Source organism: Lycorma delicatula, chromosome 6 (assembly GCF_047948215.1).
Source record: "Lycorma delicatula isolate Av1 chromosome 6, ASM4794821v1, whole genome shotgun sequence".
NCBI lineage: Eukaryota > Metazoa > Arthropoda > Insecta > Hemiptera > Fulgoridae > Lycorma > Lycorma delicatula.
This window is the reverse complement of record NC_134460.1, coordinates 140563774-140580353: the sequence shown is the minus strand read 5'-3', so window position 1 is coordinate 140580353 and position 16580 is coordinate 140563774. Positions and strand designations below refer to the sequence as shown.

General features: G+C 33.5%; 1 protein-coding gene across 1 annotated transcript in view; it reads right to left on the bottom strand.

Annotated features, from left to right (window-relative positions):
- Positions 1-16580, bottom strand: part of LOC142326298 (ecto-NOX disulfide-thiol exchanger 2-like) — an 83667-nt gene that overhangs the window by 49944 nt on the left and 17143 nt on the right. Inside the window, exons 4-5 of the mRNA XM_075368671.1 lie at positions 5911-6088; positions 3241-3538 (exon numbers count right to left, since the gene is read on the bottom strand). Of these exons, the coding sequence (XP_075224786.1) occupies positions 3241-3538; positions 5911-6088 (476 nt within the window). The remainder of the gene's footprint in view (positions 1-3240; positions 3539-5910; positions 6089-16580) is intronic.

Below are 16580 nucleotides of genomic sequence, written 5' to 3'. Positions count from 1 at the left end.
TACCTAAGGTAGGCCTAGCAGTTCTACTCAGATTCTTCTTGCGGCTCAGCAGTTTGGATAACCTTTTGGACTTCGCAGAAGGCCCCCCGCAGCATCAGTACAGGGGCGAAGAGCAGTATTTCACCTAGGCTTAGGCATGTGAAGGGAGTTCTTTCCGCTCTGGCAGAAGATTTCGAGAAGTTACTCCTTGCCCAAGGAGATCAAAATGGTTCAGGCTTCTGCTCAACTTTGGCATTACGCCAAAGTTGTGTGCGGGCAAACATGAGGTTAGCCAAGCCTTGCAGCAACCTGAGGTGTAATTTGTCAATAAGGTTGAGGGGTCTACTAAAACTAGTAGACAACTCAAGGAGGACTTCAAGATTGCCCTTCATGGCAAGCAGAAGAACCTTAAGATTAGGGAAATCAAAGAGAACAAGCAATAGTCTAGTAGTGGTTGCCAATGACAAGAAGACAGTCCAAGTCATTGCGGAGTCTTCTGAGGTGAAAAAGTTTGAGGTCAAGGTGGACCCGAAGCAAAAGCATAGGACCCGAGTCATTATCTATAACATTGACCGGCGGCTATCTGACAAATGTTCTGTCCCTTATTAAGGAGCAGAACACTGAGTTGGATGAGGCTGCATTCAAGACAGAGTGTAGGCTACTCTTCAAGAATGGAAGCATGATACCCAAAGGTATCACAGTGTTTTTGAACTTGGTGTTTGTCTCTTCAAGAAGTTTGTGTCTGAGGGTAGGTTGTTTTTCAGTCTCACATCCTGTCGAGTCATGGCGTAAAGGTGCTTTAAATGCTATCATTTTGGCCACAGGACCAAATTCTGTAAGTATGCGTCAGTCTGGACGCATTGTGGTGAGGAGGGTCACATGCATGAAGATTGTCTGCAGAAAGCCGAGGCTCCATCCTGTGTCCTTGTGAGTCTGTTGTGAGTAGGGCGATCTACCAGGTCATGCGGTTCTTATGGTTTCTTCACATGTGTGACGATTTTCCCATTCCTTAATACAACAGGCTTTTGGTTTAGGTCTATTGCTCGAGTCACTTCTTTGGTTCGAGTTAGGTGCTGAACTGTTGGCATTTTCTGCATGTTTCTGTTCCTGTTTGCAGGGACGCTTTTGCATCAGGGATGGGTTGATCAAATCTCCTTAGTTTGAGTTGCTTCGATCTTGACTGAAGTGCTTTTTGAGTAGGTATAGGAGACCTGGTAGAAAACCTTTTCTCAGCAGTTTCTACTGCTTTATTTATCAATTTTACTTGGTTAGCTTACTTCTCCTCACATCTTGCACTGACAACTGCGGGTTCATTTAGTGTTAGTTAGCTGGATGGCTAGGGTCCGCCCAGACAGTTTGATTGGCCACAGGTAGGCGTGCTTGGCACCAAGTCCTGGTTAGAGTAATTCAAGTAACAATGGGGGTCGTGCTCAGGAGCGTGATCTTCACTCTCCCAGGTAAAATTCACTTACTTTAGCACAGCGATTTGTTGAATTGAACTGCACACTCATTAAGGGGCAAATAAGTAAATGTTAGGTGCGATCAACTTAGCTGTAAATCCAAGCGGTGCTCAAGTTAAAGCTGAAGTAAGAGACTAGAGGTTATTCTGAGCTCCCAAATGGACCAGATCTGAGGTCCTCTGGGACATTTATTTTTGCTGGTTAGCACTCCAATCACTAAATTTATTAATATATGCTGTCATGGCATGAAATTACTGAAATAATCGTACAGTAAAGTGGGAACATGCGATTTAGGTAGTGGTAGAATGGTAATAGAGTTAGACGCGCGGGGTCTTTTATCTTCCATGGGTAGGCTGTTAGTTTAGCAGTTCCTGAGGATTACGTGATAGAGTTAGGTGTCTGATGTCTTCTTAGAAAGCAAAACTTGACTAGGACCGAATTTACTGAAGTGAAAGCCTTTCCATGCATTTGCATCAGTGGCATCTCACAAGGCCAACTGATGACTGTGGAAAATGATCAGTTTGGGGGCAAGATGTCCTCCAATAAAGCCACTCATGGCTAGGAAAGAGTGAGGAGGTGGTGTGGCAACCAGACATGTCACGAAGCAGTGTTCTTCTCCCTTTGGGGGGGATTGAGATGGCTGCAACTCATCTTTGAATTGAGATGACTTTTTATTCATCTTAGTAAGCTCTGAAATGGCAATAGTAAGTTAAGCAACTTGATCAGATAACATCTGCACAAGCTTTTTTAAATCACTGCAGGATTTGCATTGTTGGTTACCTGCATTTAAAGGAGCTTTGATAGATGTGGCGGCAAAAGAGATATCGGGTTTAACTAAGTTACGAGAGTTGATTATTTTTTTATATTCTCTTCGCGTGGCTGGAAAAGATAGTTTCTGCTCCATACAGATTCCAAGAATTGCCTTCTCTTCTTTAAAAGTTGGGCAATCTCGGGAGCGAGCTGTATGTGATCCACTGCAGTTCGCACATTTCTCATTTTCTTGGCAGTTGATATCACTGTGGCCTTCTTTACCACACCAAGCACAGATCTCTGTTTTTGGACAAGACGTTGTAGTGTGAACATACCCTTGGCACTTGAAACATCGCCATGGGTTGGGTATGAATGGTCGTACTCAAACCTACTTTAATAAGTAAGTGGATAACCTATTTTAATTCTCTCTGGTGGTACTGGAAGGTTAAATGTAAAAATAAGGGAAGGTGTAGGTTCTTTCACTCCACTTTTGTCTTTTCATTATTCGCTTCACCTCCCCAACTTCCTGAGTATGAAGCTCACTAGCTATTTTATTAACATCCATCTCCAGAAGATCCTGGCAAAAGATTACTCCTCAGCTAGTACTTAAGGATTTGTGGCATACCACCTTAAACTAAAAAAGCTACCTTCAACAAGTGGTTGTACTACAATTATGTACTGCACTTTTGTAGTACTCTATATCGATAATACATTCTCCCAATAATATAAAAACCACAGAAACTGTGCTGGACCATTCAATGATTTTATTTACCTGACACCAAAGTGTAAAATCAATCAATCAAGAGGTAATCCAGACGGAAATAAATCAAATGAAGTGTTTTGAACAGATGGACTTTAACAGCTTCCTGATATTGAAACACATTTAGAAGAAATGGACATAAAAGAAAATATGCTGAAAATCACATGTAAACATATAAGTTTCTTTTCAACAACCTTTCATCTACTTTAGTAAATAAATAAAACAAATATTCTTTAGGTAATTAATTGAGATGCAGTTCCATTAGAAATTTCATAAAACTAATTTTATTACCTGTCCAATCATCATATTAGGATCCATCATTCCTGGCCCAATCATAGGATTCATAGGTCCCATCATTGGATAACCCAAAGGTCCGACCATACCTCCCCAAGGACCCATATTACCAGGTCCTATAGCAGCAGGTCCAGGACCAGGTCCACTAGGACCTGGACCGGGTCCAGGTCCTGGAGGACCATTAGGACCGCTGTTTGTACTTTCCAAAGGAGACTGTGTCTGTTTTTCTGATTCTTCAGTAATTTTCACTGTAGGAGATGCTGTATTATTCACTTCCTTTGGATCTCTCTCATCACTGAACAAATAAAACACAAATAAAATTAAACATAAAAAGCATAGAAACTATTTAATATTTTTAAAATGTGTAAATATAAAAAAAATAAATAATACTATACTATAATACAAATCTATCTGATATAATAGTAGGTAATTCAAGAATTATAAATCGGTCAAAACTTGAAGTTAAAGGGAAATAATCTTATTTTTGAGTTATTGAAATTTCATCTCAGTAAGGTATATCAATCAATATATACAAAAACTATACGTCCATTCTCCAATGTCACAGAAGATTATGCAATGTATTATACACATATTTTTCTAACACTAAAACAATACTGTATTATTTATTATTCCTACTTTTAGTTGCTGAAAAAATGCTTATTTTGCAATTTAAAAAAGACAGCATATAGAATAGAATAACTTACAAACTTCATAACTTTTTAAATAATTTGGCTAACAAGTTTTGTTACACCATATTAGTGTACCTTACCTAATGCAATTTTACAAAAGTTTTATATACATTCATACATAGGTGTTTTTAATTTATAAAATATAACCATCAAAATGCATTTTAGCTCAAAAAGGTATTGAAAAAGGTATATTTACGAAATGAATCTTTCCAATGTAGAATTAGTTAGAATGAGAAATAAACTAACTTGTAATTTATGTACTACTAATCTGTTAAGTGAATTTACAAAAAAATTTCAGAAAACAAGCACTAGAATTTTTTTTTTAATTTTAATAAATTAATTACTTAAGTTTTCTTTTTTTAATTATATCTGATTAATCCTAAACCTAAAAATTTAATTTTTCTAAATTATTTTCATAGATAAATTGTTAAGTAAATGAGTAAGAAATTAACAATGAAAGTAGATCTCACTACTTGAGGAACATCTTTTGGTCCTTGATCAACTTCAATCTTGATTTTTACATACATATACTGTATATACAAAACTTACATTAAACATTAAAAACTGTCTTTTTGATAATAATTATTAATAATAATGAAAATATGTAACATAAAAATATAATATTACCATTACAATATTAATATAATGGATGTCCTCCCATCTCCTCTTGCAGATGTTCCTTATCTCTTAGACCAAGGGGCAGAAAAGGCATCTAACCAAAACAAGCAGGGGTGCAATAGGTAGTCTCAAGAAAAAACTTTACTTACTGTATCCAATGAACTAAGAAAGTTTAAAAGAAAATAACCTAAAAAAATTTCCCACAACACACCTTATCAATGAAAATTACAATGACTATAAAGGATTTTTATATATGAAGGCTGATACACGCAGAATGTAACAAACTTATTAATTTATATACTCTTAGTAATTAACAAATAATAATGACAATTTATTAATATTTAACAGACCATATTTCTTTCTGAACCAATCCTCCACTTTAAATGTTTTTGAACCAATATGTCGTATTCTGAAAACTTAATTTTGACTGCCAAAGTTTAATATCATCATCACACTTAACTGTACCACAATCCAAGATTATATTAAATCATTAAAAATAATTAAAATTCCAGACTAAAGGTAATATAAAACTGGAGTACATCGCTCAATGACGGATTATTATTTTATAATTTGAAGCAGTTAATTTATTAATATTTATAACTAATAAACTGCAAATTGGGTAACTAATAATTTCTAAGAACTTCTTAAGATATTCTATAAAAAGTAAAACTTGAACTTTAACCAAATTAACATCAGCTTTTAAGTTAATAATCTGGCCCATCTGAAGAGTAATAGAAAATGCATTACAGAACATACTCATGTTGAGAGTACTTAAATTTAACTGTTGACTACAGTCATAGCAGACTGAACTGCAAGTAGTACTACCTATGGCTGTGGAATCAAATTCTTTATTCTTTCTATTATTGAATGATAGTACAAAAATCAAATTCTAAATATAAAGCATTAGAAATCAACTGTAAGAATACAATACTAACAGACATTCTTTTCTATTCACCTCTTGTAACAAAATGAACAGCATCTGCTCAGGTTAAGTCCAATCCAGAACTAAAATGATATCGGTGGCTCAATTCAACTCTGTCAGGTCAACTATGATCCATTATTGCTTTCTGTTCCTCAAAAAATTATATATGCTTCATATAGATGATGTAACTACACACCAAGTCAAGGATATCTCATACCCTTTACTTTGTCTTTCAAACTGACAAGGTGCAATATAATTTTTAAGTAAAAAATTTACTTTATATAAAATTATATAAGAAAGGAATAAAAAATAAACAATAAGATCTAGAAAAAATAACACCAAATATATATTAGGAGAAATAAATTATTACAATTAACGTAAAGAATAACACAAAATGAAGAAAATTTTCAACTGATATAAAAGTACATTCAGACATACCGACGCTCTCTATCACGTTCCCTCTCTCTATCTCTAATACGATCTCTTCCACGTCTATTATCTCTATCTCTGTCATTTCTGTCTCTTTCTCGTTCTCTATCTCTTCTTATATCTCTACTTCCAGTATCAACATTATCTTCTTTTCTTCCATTGGTATTCTTACGATCACTTTCATCACCTATTTAAATTTAAAAAAAATCTGTTTCAGAATAAAAAAAATGTTAAATAATATAATAAGTAAAAGTAACTAAAAAAATAACAAAGTAAAACAAAACTTGTTGGATATTTTGGCTTATTTGAAAAGTATTTTTAATTAGTTCATGGCTAATTGCAAGATTTTTTAAATCATTTACTGACTTCGGTATTTTATTTTGTTAGTTTTCTTCAGGCCATGGTTTGGATCCTCTGTACTGATCCACAAAGAAAACAACATAAAATCCATCCACATTCTCAAAAGCTGGTGCGCATCATATTTTCAATCTGATTTAATGGAAAGTCAGACGGGAAAGATAAGATCAGATTAAAATACATGTAAAAGGTATCCGAGTTTGAAATACTAAAGTAAAAAATAGTGTGCTTTGTTTGAAATATCCAAAATGCTGTCTTCAAATTTGCTAATAACCCTTGTTTTCAATCACTCAGTTTACTTGCAGTTCACTTATATTAATATATCACTAGAAATTCTGTCTTATCACAAGCATCTTTTAATTGTTCCATAAAACTCAAACATCAGCACTTGTACCCTACTTTACTTTCTCCCATTCAGAATTCATGTCTTTCTTCTTTTCTTCTAAAATAGAAATTCTATTAATTTAATTATTGCATTATTTCACTTTTACACAACACATAAGATTTAATTAAATTTTATTGAAAGTTTAATACTTCAATGATATTATTCATTAGCACAGTGTTTCTCAACCTTTCAGTATTTGCAACCCAATTTTCATCGCACCCCCTTCTCAAACAATAACAATGTATAAAATAATAATGTATTTTGAGTATTTTGACACTAAAGCTACACTACGAACTTAATTACAAACCTTACAAATTACCAAGAGTAAGTAAATTTATTGATAGTTGGCAACATCAATCTGCTGCATTGACAAAACTAGAATCGATGCGCCTCTCTATTGCTCTCTGTCTTACGTCTACCATACTGGACATTCTCGCAGCTTTGCGAGAAGTTCTGATTTGTCTTGAACAATCTGGAATATCTGGATGACAATCTGCGCAAACATGCATGCATAAATGCTGCACCTCATTCAATTTCAGCCAGTCTCAGTCGAGTCAATCCTTCTATCACTACTGAATCTATCGTGAATGTGTATGTGTATGTGTGTTGTAATTTGCGTGTTAATTGCAATTCACAGTATTAAGTATTCACAGCAGAAGATTTATACAGAATCACGAATAAATTTTTAAGTGGGCGTAAGCGAGCATTAGACAATGGTGAAGCATCAACAACTACACAGACAGTGTGGTTCTGAAAACAAAATCAAGAAAATATTCTCAGGAATACTTAAATTTTGGGTTTACCAGTACTGAAGTAAATCAAGAAGAAAGGCCCCTGTGTGTCATTCGCTCAAAACTTATGACACAGCATGAAACCTTATAAACTTAAATGACATTTGGAAATGTTTCATAGTGAGTACGTTACAGACCCCGAGAATTCTTCAAATTAAAATTAAAATCATATGAAGAGCAAACATAATTTTTTAAAAAAAACTTTGAAAACTTTGGCTGGAGGTTTAACTTGCTTCTTACAAAGTTTCATATAAAATAGCCTCATATAAAAAGCCTCACATCATTGGTGAAGAGCTTATTTTTGCCAGCTGCGATTGAAATTGTAGAAACTATGTTTGGAGATAATTTTGCCAAACTGCAGTCCATACCTCTATGAAATGATACTGTTGCCGATTAAGTTGATTATACTGAAGATATACATCAATATAGCTGAAGATGTACAGCATCAGCTTTTCAGGAAGTTGTGTAACAAATTGTTTTCAATTCAGCTTGATAAGGCAATAGATAGCAATAAACATGCTCTCATTTCATTGCCCATGTTCGATTTTGAGATGTATGTCAGCAGCAGCAGAACTACTTTTCTGCAAGCCATTGAACTCAAAGCAACAGCACTTGCATTATTTGCTATCTTAAATGATTTTATAAATGAGGCAAACAAAGTGAAAAAATTGCATCAGAATATGAACCAATAGTGCTCATTCAATGTCTTGAAGATCCCAAAGTACACAAGCACTTGTGAAATAAAAATCTCCACTATGCGTCTCGACACACTGCATGATCCACAGAGAAGCTCTGTCTTCTGTTAGAAGAGAGACTTCTGTTAAAGAAACAACTCCTAGTCAGAATACTGTACTAACGATGGTTGTAACAGTTGTAAATTATATAAAAATGAGACCTCTAAATTCAAGAATTATTTCTGTATCAGGACATGGATGCAGTACATTCAGCGTTACTATTTTATTGCAAGGCAAGATGATTATCACATGGGAAATTTTTGTAACGTGTTTATGAATTAAGAGATGAAATCGCCATTTTTCTGGAAGAGGAAAACAGACTGGAAGCTGAGAGCTTTCAAGATGGTTTATTTGTGATGGAATTGAGCTACTTGACTGACATATTTGAGAAATTAAATACCTTGAATCTTCAACTCCAAGAAGCAAATACACACCTATGTTGGACACAAGTGATAATGTTAATGCTTTTGTACAAAATTGGAATTGTGGAGCAGAAATTTAAACCAAAAAAACCTAGAAATATTTGCAAATGTGGATGAATGCGTTAAAACTTAAAAGGCTGAAGAACAACATATGAAAGTTGTTATTACTATTGAAAATCATTTAGTCATGCTGGCAAAGAATTTTAAAAAGTATTTTCTTGCTGACAACAACTTGGTAGCAAGTTATGAAAGGGTTAGGGATCCATTTCAAAATAATCCCAACAAACTAGTTTTTAATTTAATATTGATGTTAATTTTTAAATACTTTGTGCAGTACTGCTACAATCCTACTTATAAGTGTATTATATCAGCGTAAATGTAAATTTTATTATTTATTATGTCAGAATGTATTTTGTTTTGCTTTCCTTTCAGTAAACTAATAAATTCTTTAACAATATTTTCTTTCCGATATGCTTGCGCCCCAAATTTAGTGTTATCACACTCCTTAGAGAGGTCCACCCCACAGGTTGAAAAACACTGCACTAGCATATTTATTTAACAAAAATAATAGTTTGGTTTATTCAGATTACATAATACAAACTCTTAATTTTGCATTCATATTCACTAACACTGGATGGACTAACAAAATCTTTCTCAATTCAGTCAAAAAAATATAGAAGCATCTAAAAGCCATAGTTTACCAGATTTTTATTCCTTTACTCCTTACTCCATCTGTACCTATTCCTGTAGTGTAGTGTTACAGCTACCAAATATGGTATTATTGTTAGTTATAAATGACTTGTTTTTAGTTATCACTTATAGAATAGAAGATCTGTCCAAAAAGTAAAAATATACTTTTATTGTGAAGCAACTGTATGCTGCAGCGCACTCTATCATCGGCCGGGATCGATGGTAGTCTAAGTCAACTACCAGGCAAGTGCTTGCTCAGTTGTCTCTGAGCTCTCAAAAGGTGAAGGATGGGCAATTTCATAAACCTCTGTTTCATCACTTATACAAGTCGCAATGCAGCAATCAATGGAACAAAGATATGCGATCAAGTTTTGTGTGAAACTCAGCAAGTCTGCAGTGGAAACTTTTCCAATGTTTCAACAGGCCTTCAGGGATAAGTGTTTATCACAAAGGCAAGTCTATAAATGGCACAAGACGTTTTTGGAAGGCCATGAAGAGGTCGACGACAAAGCCTGTGCTGGACATCCATCAACCTCCTCAAACGATGAAAATGTGACTCATATGAAAGAACTTTTGCAAACAGACCATTGAATGAGTGTTCGTTTAATGGCCGACATGTTAACTATTCCAAAAACTATTGTCCACAAGACTGTGACCAACAATCTGCACATGAGAAAAGTGTGCACGAAGCTTGTCCCAAGAATTTTAATAGACGACCAAAAATCTTGCCAAGTGGAAATTAGTCAAGATGTTTTGGAAATGTGTGAAAATGATCCTCACTTTTTGGACAATGTTATCACGGGTGATAAAATATGGATATTCCAGTACGACCCCGAAATGAAGAGGCAGTTCAAAACCATGCTCATTGTGTTTTCTGACATCAGAGGGAACGTTCACCGTGAGTTTGTACCTCCCAGGACAACCATTAACTCTAAATTTTACATAGAAGTCCTCAAGAGACTGAAAGCAAGGATCTGGCATGTCAGATCAGATATCAACGGCAATTGGAAACTTCAGCATAACAATACACCAGCCCATAATGCCTTCGTAATGACCAGCTACCTGGCCAAATTTAACATGGCAACATAGTCCCAGCCACCCTACAGAACCAACTTGGCTTTTGCAGACTTCTTTTTGTTTCCCCATTTGAAATTACCACTGAAAGGACATCGTTACAGAACAACTGATGACGTGAAAGCAGCTTGTGAAACGGCTTTAAACGTAGTTTCTGAACAGGCCTACCAGGATAACTTCACAGATTGGAAATCCTGCTAGCAAAGATGTATCAATGCAGGAGGACGATATTTTGAAGAATTTTAATGCACAATATTATTATTATTCTTATTATTACGTAAATAAATGAGTTTTTTTCATACTTGTAGACTTAGTGACATTACTTTCTGGACAAAAGTATTTATTTATAGTTTATAGATTATTTTCTTGTTACCACAAACGTTTTTATTAATACTTTTATGACCATAAACGCATATGTGATAGAAATGTTAAATTACTGTGGTCTACAAGAGTTTAAACAGATAATTTTGGCTTATTCTTATAGATTTTTTATGCTGAATCCAAATATGAACTCAAAATTTATCCAAGGAGCTTCATTTTCTCTTTTATAAAAAAAAGTAAACTCATCACTCAAAAAAAATGAAAATTGTTAAAATAGTTTATTTTCTCAATTACTACTTAGCACTTATAAAGATTTTTTATAAACCAATATTTATATTAATAATAAAATATGAATAACTGAAGATATTTATAAATAAACCAAGTTTATAAAATGGCTCAGAGTGAAATTATTTGGAATGACCAATTTGACTAAGACATCACAGAGCTGTATAATACTATTTGTTTACTATGGCATTCCTTCTAGGAAAAATTAATTTATCACAGTAATATGATTTAATTAACAGCCTTTATTAATGACATCAAATATCATTTCAATCACTATTTTTATTTTACTGTGGAATAATCCATTAGTTAAGCAGATCATAATGATCTGGTTCATGATCTTAATTTGTCTAATATGTAGAGTTACTGGCTTCAACATTAAAAGGCTGGAACCTCCACAAAAACAGCATTAAAATAAGTTTTTAAATATTAGGCACCAAGAATTTTAGCACCAGTTCTCCTTACAGATAGCAGTGTACTGCAATACTGTAAATTCTTTATTGAGCTTACTGCAACAGCATCACAGTACTACAGAATGGATATTAACCTCCTATAATGGATTTATAGATCCTACTATAACAAGTTTGAAAGCCATCCCCTTTCACAATGGAAATGAAACCCCATCAACTGCTCTTGCTTATGCAGCCCAAATGAAGTGATTTATTACAATTGAAATTTTTACAGAGGATAAATATAAAAAATATTCTTGGCACATGTAGAAACCTAAAGGTGATTAATTAGGATTGTAGACCTGATATTAAGTGCTATTGTTTTTTATGCGAGTGTGATTAGAGACAGAAAAAATTACTATATTAAAGAAGATTAGCTGAAGAAAAAGCACTCATAACTGGGCAGAAAGATGTTTTTATCAAGTTTCTGTGAATCTGAAGAGTGTGTATCTTTCACCATTATATATAAAATTAGGTTTAATGAAAGTTCTGTCAAAGCAATAGATGATAGCAGGCAAGGTTTCTTATACCTAAAGAGTATGTTTCAAGGAAAAAATAGCAAGGAAAAAATAAAAAAAAAGAATACTTGTTGGACCACAAATACATAAGCTAATAAAGGATTCAGACTTTGAGAGAAGTTTAAATGAATCTGAGAAAACAACATGGATTACCATTTAAAAATATTGTTAAATTATTTCTGGGCAAAAAGAAGACTGAGAACAATGAAAAATTGTTGAGTGCTAAAAACTATAAAAACTTCTTCAAAACTATAAAAAAAAAAATCTGGTATGCAATACACATGTTACATTCACATTTGGCCTTTTATGGTGATGTAAATGATGAGCATTGTAAACATTTTCACCCAGATAAATCACACATTAGCTGGGGAAATGGAGCCATATATACTTCTCAATAACTGCATCTGTTATTGTTGAGTGTAGCCAGGATTTCCTCCAAAGGGGGCAAAAATAAGATGTTTTTTGTTAAAAAAATGGATTTATTTGAACATTTGAAAACACTAAAACTAATTAGTTATAATGCTATTTGAACCTATCTAAATCTTATTTCAGCACTAGCCTACGAGATTTCTATCTAAATCTTGACAAAATTTCTTTCTCAAATTTATTTTTAGCTTCCAGAACACTCTTTTTATGCACACTCATCACACAAAGACCACCAAACTGATTTTCTGTCACTGTTGACTGCAACCAAGTTTTTACCCTGTAAGGTGCTGAAGGATCTTTCGATAGTGCACATTGTGCAGAGCTGTGCAAGTGAGACAAGTAGCGCCTCTTTTACAGATGGGTAGAACAGTTAGGAGGTTTTTTTAACTAGTGCAGCTAGTTCTTATATATCTCAGAACTACCTAGTTCTATCTTATTTGACACATTTTTTCCTTTCCATTAGTTGTACCTATTCAGCTTCACAGAGGAAATCATTCAAATTGTATCTACAAAAACTTGTATTTTTTTTAAATCCTCATACATCATATCAAGCATTACGTGAGGGTGCAACGTAAGCAATGAGAATGCGGGCAAGTTCTCCTCGTGAAAACGCTGTTCCAGAGACATTATTAATCTATGTACGATATGTATAATCTATGTACGGAATAATTAGTAATCTTCTCCAAAACTCACTTGCTGGTGGATTTGCACAATGTTCCTGTTGATTTATGATTCATAGCATACTGAAATTTGTTCCATGATGCTTGGCAATTGTTTCAGCCTCTGCTATAACACTTTCCACTTTCAACAACCGCATTTCCACAGTGTTTTCTCATGATGTCTGTAATTTTTTTTTACGTGATTTGCATACTAAAGTAAAATCCATACTTGTTACTGAAGATCATTTACCACCGGTTGCAGAAGTGTCAAATATTTTGCTATGAGACAAACACTAATAATGAATTCTAATTTTGTAGCAGCGCAATGCATTTGAAAAGTAGCTTTTCTTGTTGCATTGTTAAAGTCTGTTGATAGTTTCTCAAGCGCCACAGTGAAATGCACATAATATCTTGAATGTGGCGATACTTTTACATTTTTGAGACCAATGAGTTTCACAAAGCACTGGTATATTTGGTATGCATTTTCGATGAAGGGTGATTCTCGGAAGAATCTTATTATTTATTTTGTAGAGACCGTATTTTGTATCATTGCTATTTCATTTAAGTCATTTACAATTGTTCAATTGTAAATAGTGTCAGCAACTACCAGTTAAAAGTATAACACTCATATACTTTTCTCAAATAATTTTCTGAACACCACCATCCTTTCCTCCCATACTGGAACATCCATTGTATCCTTGAACAATGCACTTTTCTGGATCAAGGCCTACTGTTCTACAAAGTTGTTAAGTGCAGATTTTCCACCCAAGTCACCAACTCTAAAAAACTTAGCAATTTCTCACAAATCATCATCTTTTCTTCATCAAAAAATCTAACCCCAATATAAAGCTGCTCTTTCCCTGATATGTCACTGCCCTCATCTTTCAGGATACTGTAAGCACATGCTTTCTTTAATTCAGTAGTGATGTCATCTCTAATGACATCGCCATGTAGGCCAATTATTTCATTTTGAATCAATGGCGATAAGTAAGTGGCATTTTTTTCTGTGCTCTTTTAAAATGTGGTCACCAGCATCAATTTTGAGTTTGATCAAGTCTTCAAAAACATCTTCATGATTTTCTTTGACTCTCAAAGGTACATCATGTGTACCACAAAACATCACAGTCGAAATTACTGATGCAATAATTTTCTTGTTAGGTTCTATTTTTTGTTGGTGGACAGAAATCAGTTGTACATCAACTGGTATATTTTCAAGAAAACATTTTGCTGCTGTGACCGCCAATTTGTCACATGTCACTGAGATGACATGTGAGATTTCACAAATTCAGCTACGTCTTTATAGCAAGTAAAGGGTCTCATTACAAAAGAACCCAAAACACCATGCACATTAGTTGGCAGAAACAACACACAGTAAACGCACAATGTGGCCTTTAATTTCTTGGAATATGCCAGCCAAGGAACATAATCTGCCAACCAGCTGTATTTGAATTTTTTTTAATTGCACAGGCTCCTCAGCAAAGTCATAACTTGAAGTTGGTGACCAACAGTTTCTTAAAACTATCATTGTTTGAGATGAGGTTATACTAAACATCATGTCATTATCAAAATAAGTTTCATCCTGTATACCAGAACCAGATGGTAGTGAAGATCCACTTGATTTTTCACCAACATTCTGCTTCAATTTCTCTTCTCTGCTACTATCACTTTCACTACTACTTTTATCTCGTTGATTCCTCTTCTGTCTCCCTTAATGAAAATAAATTACTACAACTACACTTCTCAAAAAAATTAAAGGAACTACGAATTTAGCTTCTGAACGAACTCTCTACTAGAAACTTCATGCTTAAAAATGTTTTTTTTATCATTTCATACAATAATTTTTTACAAAGTTACAGCATTTTGAAAATTTGTGCGTGAAAAATGTTCTTAACCTAAATATGAATTGAGTTTTAAAACCTACTAAATTGTAATTTTTCATTTCTACAAAAGTGTACTAGTGGAATACATAGAAAAAATACAAAGAAACTGTGGAATGGTCAAATCTAACAGGCTGTGGCTGCGTGCAAAATGAAATTAATGTCAACCAACATGGTTCTGATTTGAGGTTAGAAATTTTTGTGTCAAGACTGTGCTGTGTTTAATATAATTTTTGTAGTTATTGAACTTGATCACAACAAAAACTGGATTAATATGAATTTTGAACCATTCGATATTTATTAGCTATCAAACTTTAAATTTTTTTATTTTTGAACAATGGTATTTTTTAATAAACCTTTAATATTTTGTACAAATTTGTTTTATTATTTGCAACTAGCAGAAGAAGCTAGTTGCAAAATCAATCATTTCAAAATTCAAAACCTTCTAATTAAGCACTGCTGCAAAAGTAGCTAATTACAATTTTTAATAATTATTAAGTTATTTGAGTGAGGTATACTTATTGTTTCCTTATTCAGTATTGTATGATTTTTCTTAAAATTTCAACAATAAAGACATCAAAATCATTACTATTACAAACAAAAAAACAGTCTTCGCATTTCCTTAACATTTTACATTGCTTTAATTAGATGATTTTTCAACTCATCGATTTAAGTGAAAATAATATAGATACATACATACCTTTCATGCTAAATAAAAGTTCCTAACATCCATTTTAGATTGCAATTGTTACAAAATTGTGGTCTGAGCTAGCTCAAATACATTTACTCATTAAACTGACTCACTCACACTGATTGTAGCACTTAAATAAGGAACAGACAGTACTATAACTTTCCTGCTAAATTCAATCTCGAATATTCTATAATCTTCAAGTTATACCACAGACTATGAATCACCAGTTTCCCACTCATTCACCAAAGCGTTCCCGCCATGATTCAAACATGCTTTCTTCCTGCACAATACTATTATAACCTATTGATATTGACCTATAATTTTTTGTTTGACTAAATGAGCCAGGGGTGGAGGTAAGCGACCCACCCTGTCCCACCATGGTTACACCTATAAATGTAGCTATAGATGGTTACATTCCTAGATTATTAGGGCAGAATGTGTTAAGTAGAATGCGATAACACAATGGTGACTGGGGGACAACAGTATTATAATGTAGTTGGTCAGGCCTACTCTAAAATTACTATACAGTAATTTTTATGGAAAAATAAGTGCTATAACTCTCTGCGACAGCCAGACACATAGAAAAAAATGCTTGCATTAATATCAGGCATAAAACTGTAACTACAGAAATTTTATCTTAAGATTTACCATAAATTACAAAAAAGGAAACATTAAACAGTTGCATTATATGAACTAATGTAAATATCATTAGAAAAACAATTATACAGCCAAGTAAATCTCACATACAAAAAATGTAAAACTGAAAACAAATCTTTTTCTTGTAAGCAAACAAGTGACTCCTAAGCACAAAAATTCATATAGGTTGAAGTTAACAGTGACCTAAGTGACATAATTTACAAAGGTGGGCTGAAAGTTTCCAAACTGTTAAAGAAAACAGCATTTTTTTGAAGTTTTTTTGGTTTTATTTTTTAATACATTTTTCATACGTGTGCTCTAAGTTAGTTATACCATTTTATAATGAAATCAACAAGCTCCTAAAAAC